At 40.2% G+C, this 14,824-nt stretch overlaps 1 protein-coding gene across 1 annotated transcript in view; it reads right to left on the bottom strand.

The window, feature by feature from the left end:
- Positions 1–14,684, bottom strand: part of LOC124533401 (integrin alpha-9-like) — a 35,200-nt gene extending 20,516 nt beyond the window's left edge. Inside the window, exons 1-12 of the mRNA XM_047108632.1 lie at positions 14,678–14,684; positions 14,033–14,209; positions 13,401–13,535; positions 12,584–12,648; positions 7,483–7,645; positions 6,920–7,093; positions 6,315–6,403; positions 5,052–5,285; positions 4,155–4,260; positions 3,070–3,285; positions 2,235–2,332; positions 658–742 (exon numbers count right to left, since the gene is read on the bottom strand). Coding sequence (XP_046964588.1) covers positions 658–742; positions 2,235–2,332; positions 3,070–3,285; positions 4,155–4,260; positions 5,052–5,285; positions 6,315–6,403; positions 6,920–7,093; positions 7,483–7,645; positions 12,584–12,648; positions 13,401–13,535; positions 14,033–14,209; positions 14,678–14,684 — 1,549 coding nt within the window. The remainder of the gene's footprint in view (positions 1–657; positions 743–2,234; positions 2,333–3,069; positions 3,286–4,154; positions 4,261–5,051; positions 5,286–6,314; positions 6,404–6,919; positions 7,094–7,482; positions 7,646–12,583; positions 12,649–13,400; positions 13,536–14,032; positions 14,210–14,677) is intronic.
- Between the last annotated feature and the right edge of the window lie 140 nt (positions 14,685–14,824).

The raw sequence follows: 14,824 nt of genomic DNA, 5'->3' as shown, positions 1-14,824 counted from the left end.
AATCATTCGCAGCCTTATTAAACATGCTTAACTAGCATGGACGCTGAAATATTAGGTTCTGCTAAAGCCGTGACGCTTTGCGCTGTCGCTAACAACAGTTACTCATTACACTACAATTATTGCATGTTAAAATACTCTGTGCTATGAGCTATTGCTTCCACGTATCTCAACAACTGAGGTGCACATAAATAATACAATCAGTTGAGAAAAATGTCTTCGCGTTCCCATTTTGAGCGTTAGACCTTATTATTAGACAATTAGCTTAAATTCTTTATATGTAAGAGAGCGTGTATTATAAAGTTCGTCGCAGTAAATATTGTGTTAAGCGTTGAAAAGAGATAGATAGATATATTATATTTATTTACGTAAAATAAAGGGTAATTGAAAGTAAAAAACTCGTACAGTTTGCGGTGAGTTTTGAGTTTACTCTGTCATATTTCTCATCTCTTTTATTAAAATTTCTATTATTTATGACATTGAGATCATCATACCTTACTATTGATTAGTAAGATTCTATAGAGATGTAAGTAATGGTGAGCTAGGTAATCAAAATATGCGACAGACACAAAAAAAAAACAATAATAATATATTTCTGTTAAGTCGTTAAGAGCAAAAGTTGAAAGGAAGGCGGATATTTAATGAGGAATGTGTACTTACGACCAGATAGGACATTCGGCTTTACTGGAAACGTTACGTTTACAAACACGGTAACCGTGAAATTCATATCGTCCTCCTTAACTCTCTGCAAACATCAAATGTCAACTGTTAAGTTCCTAAACAATTTAATAATTTGGTGAATTCACGCAATATTTTACTTTTCTATTGAAGAAGATATTATAGGCCAGTCGTGTTGGTAAACCTAGCAGAATTACTTTAATTCTTAATGTAAATTTGTGCTGAGGGGGCCCAATATTAAACACATTCGTCTCAATTGACAATCGTGGGTTCAAACCCTGGTTTGTTATTCTGCTAAGTTAACCAACACATAACTGACTTATGATATTTGAATATATATTTATATGACCATAAAAGTAGACCCAGGCAAGCGTTAATGAATTTCCATTGGCTTAATCTGTTTAAGCCAATGGAAAATTCAGCTCGTGCTCGGTGGCGAAAAAAAACGTCGTGAGGAATTTCATGTGGCTAATTTCAATGAAATTCTGCCACTTGTATACCAAGCTGCTTTGAAGCATCGTGGTTAGATTTCAAGCCTTCTCCTCAAAGAGAGAGGAGAACATATCCCATTACAATACAATCGCATCATATTCTGTTACTTTATTTTATGCAGACAATTGGACGTTAGCTTTTTTTATGGTATAGGTTTGCGGACGAGCATATGGGTCAGCTGATGGTAAGTGGTCACCATCACCCATAGACAATGACGCTGTAATTAACTATTCCTTACATCGTCAATGTGCCACCAACCTTGGGAACTAAGTTGTTATGTCCCTTGTGCCTGTAGTTACACTGGCTCACTCACCCTTCAAACCGGAACACCACAATACCGAGTACTGTTATTTGGCGGTAGAATAACTGATGAGTGGGTGGTACCATAAAAAAAAAAAAACTCAATATTCGGTAAGTATTAATACTCAGTAAGGAATTAGTATATAAGAGGAAGTTTGGAAGTGACACCGATAGCCGAGAAGTTATGTGGAAGGCGGCTATCATGGTATGGGCATGTAATGCGGAGGAATGAGGAACACATTGTGAGGAAGGCCTTGAGCATGGATGTGGATGGATATAGAGGTAGAGGACGACCAAGGAAACGATGGTTGGATTGTGTGAAAGACGATATGGCTAGAAAGAATGTTACTTGTGAGATGACGTCTGACAGAGAAGTATGGAAGGAGAAGACATGCTGTGCCGACCCCAAATAAAATTGGGATAAGGGCAGGAGAATGAAATGATGATGATGAGTTTATGTAGTTTCTGCGATTTAGAGATTAATATGAGGTTGGTATTTTGATTTTATATATATATATATATACATATATATAGAACATTATATATATTTGTTTGTGTTTATATTTGTTTAACCAATTAATACAATAATCAAATATTTACTGTAACACGTTCAATTAAATTAGGCACGCTGATATTGCTTATATCAATAAGACGTATATATAAAATAAATAAAAAAATATATAAGGAATGTGATGTGAGCATTATTATATTGCTAACCTTTTTAAGGGTTTACATATTCTGTTTTAAGAACCGTGTAAGTATCTCACCTCTTTTCCTATCAGCAAAGCTGACACAGTCACATTGATGAAATGTAAACTACGATACAGTACCACTGTACCATTTTTTGGCGATCCTACCGCTAACACTGAAAAATCAAAATATACCTCATTCAAGTAGGCTTTCACAAGCAGTTATGAATCGTCATTTAACAAAACTATATTAATTAAAGCTACCAACGGTTCTATCGAGAAGAACAATTAGAGAAGTTATGTTAAATACAATAATATCTCTGTATAATATAGTCTGCCTGGAAGTCATAGACAGAAGACATTACAAAACCATTATTATATGGGGACTATGGCCCAGTGGTTAGAACGCGTGCATCTTAACCTATGACAGGCAAGTACCACTAAATACATATATGTGCTTAATTTGTTTTTATAATTCATCTCGTGCTCGGCGGTAAAGGGAAACATCGTGAGAAAACCTGCATGTGTCTAATTTAATCGAAATTTTGCCACATGTGTATTCCACCCCGCATTGGAACAGCGTGGTGGAGTATGTTTCAAACCCTCTCCTTAATGGAAGAGGCCTTATCTCAGCAGTGGGAAATGCAGGCTGTTACTTTACTTACTTTTACTTTACTTTACTATAGTCATTACATAGTATAAGACAAAGTCTCTTAACGATGTCTGTCCCTATGTATGCTTAGATCTTTAAAATTACGCAAAGGATTTTGATGCGTTTTTTTAATAGATAGAGTGATTCGAGAGGGAGGTTTTTGTATATAATACAGGGACAATAGAGTCAATATACAAGAAAAATTCTGTAGTATATTGGATCGCTAGTGCAGTAATAAAAATTTTAGATGTAAGTTCTTACCGCTTGCCCCATTTTTGTCAAAATCCCGTATAGAATGGAGACTAAAACCAAACGACTTGAAGGGCGTATTTTTGATTCTTTGCGTGTCACTCAACTCTGATACTGATATTACTGGGTTCGATCCCGTTTTCAGCAACATCCTTGTGACCTCGTAACCAGATAGAATATACACAGCTCCTTCACCATAATCTTCGTAAGGTGCACTAATAAATATCTCTGAAAAAGATAAAAAGTAAGCAATTTTTCGGTGCATAAGCGATGTTTTTTAGTACATTTTGGTGAACAAACAATTGCGCCATCAGAAGTAAGGTATCACAACAAATTTCTCCAAGCAATCCTTACATCGTCAATGGGCAAGGTTGACCTTGGGAACTAAGATGTTATGTCCTGTATGCCTACAGTTTCACTGGCTCACTAATTCTTCAAAACGGAACATAACAATAATAAGAATTGCTGTTTAAGTGTAGAAAATGTGTGTGGGTAGAAGGTCTTACACAAAACCCTATCTCCAAAAAGTAAATAATATTTTTCTTACTATTTTACTTCTTATTTTTGGTAGACAATAAAAATGTCGATGATAATATGGCTGACTGCAAAATAATTGATGCTTATGGTTGACTTAAATGACGTGTTTGTGTAAGTATATAAATGAAAGTGAATGAGAAGTGGCAGGTGGACTCAAAAATAAACAATAACTTTTCATATTTAGATCACTTCTGAACGATAAATACATAAGTTACTTAATTTTTATCCTGGAAAAATGTAATAACTAATACCTAACATACACATATATACGGGTGGAAACAATGTACAAATAATTCACAAGAGCGTAATCTATATAAAACTGTAGAGTCTGTATTTCATATAGAAATAATTGCATATGTATGTTTTACAAGGTTGATTGTTGTTGTCTGTTTGTTCAGGCTAATCTTTGGAACGCTTAGACCGATTTTGACGAGACATTCATTGCCTGAAAGCTGATGTTATAAGAAATAACTTAGGCTATAACGATAACATTTTTGTTAAATTCAAACGCACCCGAAGTGGCGTTCACAGCTAGTTATCTAATATATTGAATATCTTACCTGGGAGACTGTCTCCATCAATATCGTTAGAGGCAATGGCCGTTCCAAATCTTGAAGCATCTTTGTGACCGCAAATGCAAAGGTTCGAACTCGTTTTTGAGGTGGGCTGTAAAAGAAAACATAATTTTTATACTGACTTAATTTATTATTCTAACGACCTCAGTGGTCGAGTAGTGTGCGCACCGGTTTTCGTGGGCACACCACTCCGAGGTCCAGGTTTCGATTCCCGGCCTAGTCGATGTAGAAAAAGTTCATTAGTTTTCTCTGTTGTCTTGGATCTGAGTGTTTGTGGTACCGTCGTTACTTCTGATTTCCATAACACAAGTGCTTTAGCTACTTAAATCGGTATCAGAATAGGGTATATGATTTTGTTTAATATTTATTTACTTTATATAATTTCAAGTAATAATATCCTATAGATTTGAAGCATTACAGGTTTTTGTATATCTCTATACAAAAACCTGTAATTTTTAATTTCATTTTTCTCTTTGTTGAGATATTGTAATTGCTGCTATGGGTACCATATCGAAATTAATTCTAAGTATTCTAACAATTTTTATTAGTATTACAGCTAGTATTTGTTTTTATCGTTTATATATTTTATATTTATTTTACCAAATTATCGCATTTTGAGCTTTGAAGGAAAACAGCCTGAGAAAGCCTAAAAATTTAACCTTTATGAGAGCAGCGCAGTCTGAATTATTCATTTAGAAATATTCTCATCGAGAGAAAATGGCGACTGTAAGCAAAAACATAGGATTCCTTTCAAAATCTTAACAAGGTAGAATTGATACAATACCTATTCATACGTTTTAAGCTAAGATGATTAATAGATAGCATACATAGAATTATATAGGTCGAAAAAAACATCCTTAATAAAATATATATAATATTTACCCGACCACCTCCCAAATAGATGAATACAGCGCCATGCTCATACCCGCCTTCGTAGATAGTTTGCGCAGGCGCACCAACTAGAAGCTCCGAGAAACTGTCACCGTTTAAATCAACGCTATGAAGTGATGTTCCGTACATTGAATTCGTCAAATTGTCTTCTATTTGAACAGGCTGCCTTTTGTTTTCTAATATTTTCATCGTTTTATCACTACCTTCGTAGTAAAGAAATGCTATCTGAAATAATTAACGGTATTATTAATAAATAGTATTTTCATAACAGCTATATCAAATCATTATTGTTCGTAAATTTCTTCTAATACAGGCGTGGCCCTTGTCGACATAGAGGCGACAATTATCAAACTTTACTTATATAATCTGATTAGTATTATCTTTAATCTTAGTCAGCTCACGCACTCTAAGACATTTTGAGTGTATAAGTACGAGCTCACTCAGTTATAGTAATGCACGCCGATAATTCTTTTAACGCGCTTTTGTAAGAATGCTCTCACATCTACAACAACTGCAATAATGTGTTCAGATTTCTTATTATCCTATAAAATCAAATTATACTTCTATTTGCTTTAGATTTTATATGTTGTAAGAAAATAAACTCTATTGTATACTAGCGATCCGCCCCGGCTTCGCACAGGTACAATGCTTATACTAAACAAGTCCCATTTATTCCCTATCCCTTGGGAATTCTGAAATATCCTAAAACAGTTTTTAAGTTGTGGTATACCCTACTTGCATGCTAAATTTGAAACCCCTAATAATTATAGTTACGGAGATAGAGCTACTTTGGTTCGAAAATATAAATCCCATTTATTCCCTATCCCGTGGGAATTTTGAAAAATCCCTTCTTAGTGCACAACTAGGACACTCAAAGCATACGTGTGCCAAATTTTATGTCTCTAGGTCCAGTGGTTTAGGCTGTGCGTTGTCTGTCAGTCACTCAGTAACGGAACAGTTTTATATATATTGATTAAAAATGTTCATATAAAAAAGAAAACAAAATAAACTGATATAGAACATTAATAACATGATTTAAAGCTTAAAGGCATTAAAATTACATATCACTTTAAGCAGTTTTGAAAGGCTTTACAAGTTAACTTCGAAGTGGGACTTAAACTGTTTTAGCAACTGTCCACACAATCAAGTCACTTTTGATTTAGTGTATATCATTTGATCCAATGACACTCGCTCTAATGAATACAATGTTATGTAATGTGTGTTTATTTCATATATATGTATATAATTACTCACAGCGCCCGTGAGTCTGCTTCGCAGGATCATGTTGAATGCGTATAATACCTTGTGATTATTAAAAAATACTCCAACGGCAAAGTTGAGACCTGAAAATCAAGTTTTGAAGCAATAATTCGATTAAATATAATTTATAATTATGTAGGTAGGTGGACTAGCAAATGGCCACCAGATAGTAAGTGGTCACAACTGCCTATATACGTTAGCAATGTTAACTACACTAATAATTCATAATATCACCAATATCCAACCAAATTTTGAAGTAAGATATTATGTCCCTTGTGTATATAGTTACACTGGCTAACTCAGCCTTCAAACCGGTACATAACAATAAAAATCAGTGGATGGTACCAAAATATACGGACTTATACAAAGTCTTACCATGAAATATATTAAAGATGAATTCATTTGAAACAAACCTTGTTTTCTATAAATGACAAAGATATACTACACATTTGCAGGACCTTAAAATACTTTTTGCAGATAATTCTTTATGATAACTTTTATATCTTTATAAAATTAAATATTGTTAAACCTAGTCAGACTCAAAATATTGGTTAATAATAATGACAGGATTAAAAAAAAAAGGAAAAACAAATGAATACCTAAATTTTCATATTGGTTAAACGTGCTGCCCAAAAGAACAGCCGACGTTGGTGCCAAAGGATCGCCCATATGCATCACACTGATACTACTTTTAAGAGACGACTTGGCTATGAGGATCAAGTTATTATTTGGATCATAGAGAGTATTCCAACCGATGCCACCATATATCTCCTCTGAAACAAGACGTGATTAATAAATAAATCGAACTTAATCTAACCAAGGAGTATTTATTTAAATATGGCAACATAGAATGCATGGAAGGTGATTTAGAAAAAAAAAATAAAATAACTGTTAGCATTTAATCTATTTACACGGAAGTGAATGATGAATGTTTACATTCAAACAGTTCAATTCCAATTCCGGATATTCAGGTTTTTGTTTTTTAATCTCAAACTTTTTTTTATATTAACACCTCCGTTAATATTGATTTTATTTTATTCAACTCTAGCTATTTCAAGCTTATCAGTTTTATTTAAAAAAATACTTCCCATACATTCTAGTTAACAATTGCAAAAAATTAAATGGTTCAAGAATGAAAAAAACATTACATCATAATACAAACCAATTTTAGGAATTCGTCTTTCATAATCTTTCTTGACATACTGTTCCAGTAACCCAGTGTACCGATTGGCATGAGTGTCATTAGATATAAAACACGTTCCCAGTGCGCCAAACTTCAACTTATTGCCATCTTGGATATCTGATGTCCATAATGGTGCACATGTCTGAAAGTATTTGCCATAACTGTATTGATTTCATTTACGATTGCGAATTATACTTTAGCAGCCTTCGAATTATCTAATAATCTATCTATATAAATATATATATTAGTAGGAATAGGCTATTTGACCATGCGAAAAATAAATTGTGAATTAATAATGTGTATATTATGAGTTTAAAAATTGTTATTTACTAACAAAAGTTGAAAGTAATAGTTAAATTATTCAAAAATCCATATATAAAAATGCATTTTTTCAAACGTTTGTCACGTGATACAAAACGCTCCTGATTGGCCGGGCTTATGATGAAGTCACTTTCTTGTAAACCTTGCTTTTCTACTATATGTACCGCAGATTAAAATACAAGAAAGTGACGTCACCGACCCCATTGCAGCGCCATATTGTCCAGAATGATTCAACGTTCGAACGTCGTCGACTGAGGTTGTGTTGAATAGTGCGATAAGATTTTACGATTGAAGATTTAAAACGACACCTGCTTGCCGGTTTTCGTTATCTCTGACGCGTAACATCTGGACTATTGGCTTTGTTTATCGGACACTTGTTTTGTTTAAGGATTGGTTCTATTGTTGTTGTGGAATAGATCTTTTTAGATCTTAATTGTTTCAGTTTAATATTTATTATTGTATATAAATATTTTCGTTTGTTTTATTGTTTTGTTTATTGATGTTTTTCGTTTTCGGCGATGGACGTCGACACTGAGTTGTCGTCCGACGCCCTGGTTCGTAGAAAACGGCCTTATGGGGGCCTTGCTATTTATAACTCCGGCTCTGAAACGGAGACGGAGATGAGGTTGGCTGCGAAGAGCAAGCCTGCGATTCGCGGCAAAACCGCGAAAGGACGGGGTAGTGGCCTCGCTCGGGCAAAGGCTGAGCTGAAAGCCAAGGCCAGCGAGGCCAGAGAGGAGGCTTTCGAGCGGTCCCTGCCTAGTCGGGCGTTTCGAAAGGACGCTCCACAGGTTGTCGTGGACTCCGAGGAATCCTCATCCTCGGATGTACACACCGAAGATCCCACGAAGATAGGAGCAGAGGAACTCCGGGCACAAGCTGGCCGAAGCGCAGCCCTAATTTTGGAGGTGGCCCAAAAGTCCACCAATTTAAAAGGTGGCTTTGCAAAGAGGCTGAAGGAGTCGGCGACTGCACTACAGGGCATTGTAGACGCCTTAGCAGCTCGGACAGAAGCCGAGAAGACGCAAAAGCTCCGTGCCGATAATGGCCGCCTGCGCAAAGAGGTGGACAGCCTCAAGGCCGAGGTAAAGGCTCACCGCCGCGAGTTTGCGGAAATGCGGACCAAGGTGGCAGTGGCAAGTGATGCTTCCGGCTCGGCACAGGATGCTCAAATGGAGAGATTTATAGCCTCCATAATTTCTTCGGTCGGCGACATGATCAACGCACGGTTTGCCGCACTAGAGGAACGGTTGCCTCCCGCAAAAATACCTCGCCCTCCGTTAGCTGCGGATAAGAGGCGGGAGGTGGCGCAGCAGATTGCTATGCCCTACACGCAGGCTGTCCAGCCTGCTCCACCGACGAAAGCTGCACACGCGCCAAAACGGGCGCCACCTGCTGTTCCGACTGCATCTATTGCTGGTCCCCCAGGCGTCCAGCCTACGTCGGAGATAATTCCGCCACAGATGGTCCAGGAGGTGTCCTGGTCCGCTGTGGTTAAAAAGGGAAAGAAGGGAAAGCAGGCTTCCCTTCCGACTGTTGCAACCACCACAGTTGCGCCTATGGTGCCTAAGGCAGGACAAGCAACTAAGCCTAAGCTGTCCGCGCCTCGTACAGCTGCAGTGGTATTAACTCTGCAGCCGGAAGCGGAGAAGAAAGGCATCACGTATGCTCAGGTCTTGGAGCGCGCTGAGCAGAGCGTAAAACTCCAAGACCTTGGGATCAATTCTCGGCTCGGCCAGAGTGTACGTGATGGAGCAGCGCCCTCTGCGCTGCTACTCGGCCAGAGTGTACGTGATGGAGCAGCGCCCTCTGCGCTGCTACAAGTGCATGGGTCTAGGCCATACAAGGTTGCTCTGCCCATTCAGTGCGGAACAAGGAAGCCTTTGCTACCGGTGCGGCGTTGATGGACACATATCGTCTACATGTACCGGGAAGCTGCGCTGCGTAGTATGCGCAGACGCCGGCAAGCCCTCCGGGCACGTGATGGGGTCTAAAGAATGTAGCCCCCCCATCACGAAAGGTAAGGTGGCCCTCGCTACTCAGACTACCAATAACGTCGGACGAAGCTGAGGAGGAAGCTGCAATGTCAACATGAGCGCAGACTTCAGCTTCCTTCAGACGAATATCAACCACTGCGCCGGGGCTCAGGATCTTCTACTGCAGTCAATGGCGGAGTGGCAGGTAGACCTGGCGGTGGCCTGTGAACCCTACTACGTCCCTCCCCTACCTCACTGGCTGGGAGACTTGGACGACACCGTAGCGGTCCTCACGAGGAGCGGAACGGGGCCCCCCCTCTCACTCATCGAAAGTGGTTCGGGCTACGTAGTCGTGGGGTGGGGGGAGTACGTCGTCGTCGGGACGTACTTCTCCCCTAACCGCAGCCTGGCTGAGTTCGAGACCTATCTCGGCTTGGTCAGAGCTGCGGTGGCCAGGCAGTCGCCGAAACCGATAATGGTTCTCGGCGACTTAAACGCGAAGTCGCGTGCCTGGGGTAACCCTGTCACGAATCCGCGAGGGAGGGCCGTCCAGGTGTGGGCCTTGCTCTCCAACCTGTCCCTTCTCAACAGGGGACAGGTTCACACCTGCGTTCGCCATCACGGGGGTTCCGTGGTGGACGTTTCGTTCGCCACTGCTGTCGTAGCACGCAGAGTGGTTGATTGGAGAGTGGAGGAGGAGGTGGAGACTCTATCGGATCACCGGTACATCCGATTTGAGATCTCCACTTCTCGCAGGCCGGCGGAACCCCAGAGGGTGCCGACCACGTTGCCGAGGTGGTCTCTCGGCCAGGTCGATCGAGAGCTGGTCAAGGAGGCCGCAATCGTGCAGCGGTGGGGTTCCGCAGCGTGGAGGGAGGGCGCCAGCGCAGAGGAGCTGGCAGGCCGGATGCGCAGTTCACTCAAGAAAGTCTGCGATGCGGCCATGCCTCGGACCCGGCGCAGAGTTCCGCGCCGACACGTATACTGGTGGTCGCCCGAAATCGCCGACCTTCGGGCGACGTGCTGTCGGGCACGGAGGGCCTACGTCCGCTGTCGAAGACGCAACGGCCTCGACACGGATTTGGAGGGACAGTTGCTGGATGCCTATCGCCAGCTGAAAAAAGAGCTGCAGCTGGCAATACGCAAGGCTAAGGAGAAGGCCAGGGAGGAACTTCTGGCGGGCCTCAATCGAGACCCGTGGCGCCCGTACCGCGGTGTACGCGGGAAGTTCCGCACCCAAGGCGCCCCCGTCATCGAGACGATGCCACCGGAACTCCTCCTTCGCCTGGTTGGGGAACTCTTCCCCCATCCAGGCGAGCACGTCCCTCCGCAGATGGCGCCCGTGACCGAAGACCCAGTGGTTTCACCACTGATTACGGAGCGGGAGATGGAGATGGCCCTCGGTCGACGGTGATCAAGGTGCAGGCCCAGATGAAGTATCTGGGCCTGATCCTGGACGGACGATGGAGCTTCGGGCAGCATTTTGTTCATCTCGGCCCAAGGCTCATCAACGCCGCTGCCGCTCCTGGTCGCCTCCTTCCGAATGTGGGAGGGCTGGGGTCGCTATGCCGGCGTCTTTATTCCGGCGTAGTGAGGTCGATGGCGCTGTACGGTGCCCCGATCTGGATAGACGCCCTCACCGCTAAAAATCGGGCTCTGCTGCGAAAGCCACAGAGGGTCATAGCGGTGAGAGGCATCAGAGGGTACCGTACGGTGTCGTGGACTGCGGCTCCTGGGACTGCTGGGAGCTCCAGGCGGAGGTGCTCGCGGAAGTGTACCGGTTCCGGGTCGAGGCGAGGGACCGCGGCGACCGTCCAGGGTCGGCGGAGATCGGGCGGATCAGGGCTCTAGCCCAGCAAGCCGTGATCGCCCGATGGCAGGAGGATCTGGGGACTCCCACGGCGGGCCTAGCGACAGTGGAGGCGATCCGTCCCCACTTGAGTCGCTGGGTCGAGAGGAAGCACGGCACGCTGTCGTATAGAATGACGCAGGTACTTACCGGACACGGATGCTTCGGTAAGTACCTGCACGGGATAGCGCGGCGGGAGGAGTCACCCTCCTGCCACGAGTGTGGTGCGCCAGTGGACACGGCGTACCACACCCTGTACGAGTGTGCTGCGTGGGGGCCCCAGAGGCACATCCTTGCGGCGACTATGGGAGGAGACCTCTCGCTACCGAGCGTTATCAACACCATTCTCGGTAGCGAGGTGTGCTGGTCAGAGATGCGCTCCTTCTGCGAAAGTGTCATGTCGCAGAAGGAAGCAGCGGAGCGGGAGCGGGAAAAAAATGCCGCCGCTGACTCACTCCGCAGAAGACGACCGGGGAGAAGGAAAAGGCGCTACGCGCATCTTCTCCCTCCGCCTCAATAGGCGCCGTAGGGACCAGGGGGAGTCCCAGTACCCTGGGGATCCCCCCTAGCTGTTGAAGGCCCGTATAAGCGGGCCGACCGTCAGGGCGTCACGGTAGCATGCGTAAGCGATCCCGTGGCGTCCGCTGAAAGACGGAGAGGGTACCGCTGGTTTTTTAGTAGGTAAACCCGGTGTGCTTGGGCGCACTCGGCGTTCAGGGCTCCGGGGAGTCCCACACACCCCCCCACTTTCCATAACGTGGGGGAAGCGCGTAAAGCGTTTTTCCAGCGTAATAGAAAAAAAAAAAGCGCCATATTGTCCAAGTAGGGTTTTTGCGCGCTATTTAAATATGATATTTTTCAGCAAATATGTACTAAAAATAAAAAAAATCGACTTTTACTGGATTCCTTAACTTCTAATATTTTACATACTTACAAATATATAATCAGGCGTCGCTGATATTGAGGCACCGAGACAAAAATTTTGGTCAGTGCTATTATCTGAAAACGATTTAATGGCCTAAAATTAATTATTTAAGAATAATATTATAATTATGCATTTAGGACTAAACAACATTGTATAATACGACAGCGTATTTCTTGTTCCAAAATTAATTATTTTCCGTTATGGTATTATAACAATTCCAAAAATGAATAATTGTTATTAATAGTTAATAAAAAATAAATGAACAAGTTAATAAAATGAATATAAGAAAATGAAATAGTTAATAGGTTAATCATAACAGAGGCAATCCAAGACTAGAAGCCATCAGAGAGATGAACCAAAAATCATATACATTTCAAATTGACAAACCATCTAAAAATAGATGTACGATAAATTAATAAGGAAGTTATTGATGCTTTATATTTTCGTAAATTCGAAAGCATATTTTCTGTATCTTTAATGTGCAAAAAAAAATAGTTAAGATTTTTTTGCTTCATCTGGATATCTAACATATGTGATGTTATCCAAATGACGAAAACATAAATACATTGAACTGAATCTGGGCTCAAAACAAATGTATTTTACTCGAGTAAACATTACAAAAAAGCGTTATTACATCGTCAAAATTTCAACTCTAAACATAATTTTATTCATTTAATTATATACTTGTTGATTTCGTTTCTGAATAATCAACAAAATATTATTTAATAAATAAGTCTCCTGTTTCGACCATTCCTGGATCCAGTTTATTAAAAAAAAAAGCGGTAACGATGACATACATATATATGAGATAGACAGGAGTACTTACGTCTGCTATAGTCACCAGCTAACTTATCTATATTGATTTCAAGATGGCTGCATATTAGCTTTTTATTTTTAACTGCCGCGCTAATGGGACACTTGAACAATTTTCCATTTAAATCGGCATGAGGTGCACCGATCGCTACAATCAAACATACAATCTTATTTCCAGAAAATTTCGTATGATAGTGTAAATATACCAATTTCAGTTTACCCTAACACAGAACTTATTTTCATTAATGTTGTAGATCAAGATATATTTGTTCGATAACATATGTATATACGCTTCTAATAGGTTGATTATTGCTTTAAATATGAATTGTAATTAAGTAGTGAATTTCCAAAAATTTTAGACATCGTTTAAGTAATCGAACCTATCCATCAAATATTGATTTGTACATATCAAGTCTGATGTTTCATGTAAGTGGATTTGATATTCTGATTTTGAATAAATTTGCTGCAGGACTTTTTAATGATTTTTTCAAATGGGATAGCCAATCGTAAATGTTCACTGCCACCTACACATAAATAATGAGGAACTGTGTCTGTAAGTTAGCTAGCTCACGGATACAGAAATACATAATATTACAAACTTGCACATAGCCTTACCAACACTAATACTTGTAGATTTCGACTTACCTAAACTATTTAACTTAGCTTGATATGCAATGGAGAAGCCAAAATCGGTTTTTGCATCTGGTGATCGTAATTCCAAGTAAGACGCTTCGTGAAAGAATACAGATCCATCAATGTATTCGATTCTTAAAAATATCAATATCACAAGAAGGTATTCAATGTGGAACGGGAGGCGATTCCCTGGAAAAATATAAACAAAAAACATTTTAAAAAAATGTAAAAAACATGGTATATATATATTCTTCAATATATCATATCACCAAGTCATTACAATATTTGCTGTATATATTGTATAAGAAACGACCACTACCTGATAAGAGTTAGAACTTTATCATAGAGATTTAAGGGACGAAAAATTAATACAAATTATGAGATCAAAAAAAAACATTTCTTAAATATATTAGCAATAAGATATAAAATGGCTCGTAGCAACTATTTATGCGACAAAAGAAATTATGATAAAATGTTTCATATTTTAAGATAATATAAAATCAAAAGCATATCTACTACAAATCATAAAGTTTATATTACTATTAGAACAATTAATTACCACTAGTGTAGATTTTTATCTATTTTAACTAATCAATGACAGACATACTATCTCACAAGCAAATAGAAAAATAATTACTGCAATAATATTAGTCTTACCTTTCATTGTGACACACTATACTATAAAATGAATTCAAACGATGCCCGTTTAAAACTAAAGAAGGAAAATTATTGCATAAGGATAATACTTTTGTGTTTAAATTAACATTCGAATAATAAATTATTTAAAAATTTAACATTTATTTA

This window comes from Vanessa cardui, chromosome 11 (genome assembly GCF_905220365.1).
Source record: "Vanessa cardui chromosome 11, ilVanCard2.1, whole genome shotgun sequence".
Taxonomy (NCBI): Eukaryota; Metazoa; Arthropoda; class Insecta; order Lepidoptera; family Nymphalidae; genus Vanessa; species Vanessa cardui.
The sequence above is the reverse complement of the archived record's forward strand: the minus strand, read 5'-3'. Positions and strand labels throughout refer to the sequence as shown.